Source organism: Dipodomys ordii, unplaced genomic scaffold (assembly GCF_000151885.1).
Source record: "Dipodomys ordii isolate 6190 unplaced genomic scaffold, Dord_2.0 Scaffold87, whole genome shotgun sequence".
NCBI classification, from domain to species: Eukaryota; Metazoa; Chordata; class Mammalia; order Rodentia; family Heteromyidae; genus Dipodomys; species Dipodomys ordii.
Window position 1 is genome coordinate 1,188,607 of NW_012267303.1, and position 531 is coordinate 1,189,137.

At 73.6% G+C, this 531-nt stretch overlaps 1 protein-coding gene across 3 annotated transcripts in view; it reads left to right on the forward strand.

Moving 5' to 3' along the window:
* The first annotated feature begins 157 nt into the window (after positions 1-157).
* Positions 158-531, forward strand: part of Tbc1d22a (TBC1 domain family, member 22A) — a 299,373-nt gene continuing 298,999 nt past the window's right edge. For all 3 annotated transcript variants that reach the window (XM_013025776.1, XM_013025777.1, XM_013025778.1), the window contains exon 1: positions 158-314. In XM_013025776.1, the coding sequence (XP_012881230.1) occupies positions 253-314 (62 nt within the window). In that variant the 5' untranslated portion in view covers positions 158-252. The remainder of the gene's footprint in view (positions 315-531) is intronic.

Below are 531 nucleotides of genomic sequence, written 5' to 3' on the forward strand. Positions count from 1 at the left end.
CGGGCCGTGAACACCGGCGCCCGGCACCGGCTTCTCCCGCGCGGCACCTGAGGCGCGCCCGTCGCGCGTCGCTCGGGCTGGGGCGGGACTTCCGGGATCGCGGAGGTACAACTTCCGGAGAGAGGCGGAAGCGCTTCTGGGTTCTCGGCTCCGGAGACCCGGGGCCGAGTCGGGGCACCGGGGAGGGCCGCGGGGGGCAGGCCGGCCGCACTTGGGGTGTCGGGTCGCGGGTCTGAGGGATGAGGAGGGGCCATGGCCAGCGACGGGGCCAGGAAGCAGTTCTGGAAGCGCAGCACCAGCAAAGTCCCGGGCAGGTGGGTGTGACGGGGAGGACCGGGTGGGGTCAGGGGTCAGAGGTCAGGTAGCCGCGGTGGCCTGCTGGGCGTGGGTTGGGTCGGGGTCTGGGGCGGGGAGGGGGCTGGTCCTGAGGAGGGAGTCTGGGTCCCGGGCCGTGTGAGGGGCGCAGGGGCCGGCCTGGGAGGTGACAGGGACCGGGGGGCTGGGTTGAAGGCACTTCCAGTACCCATGGTA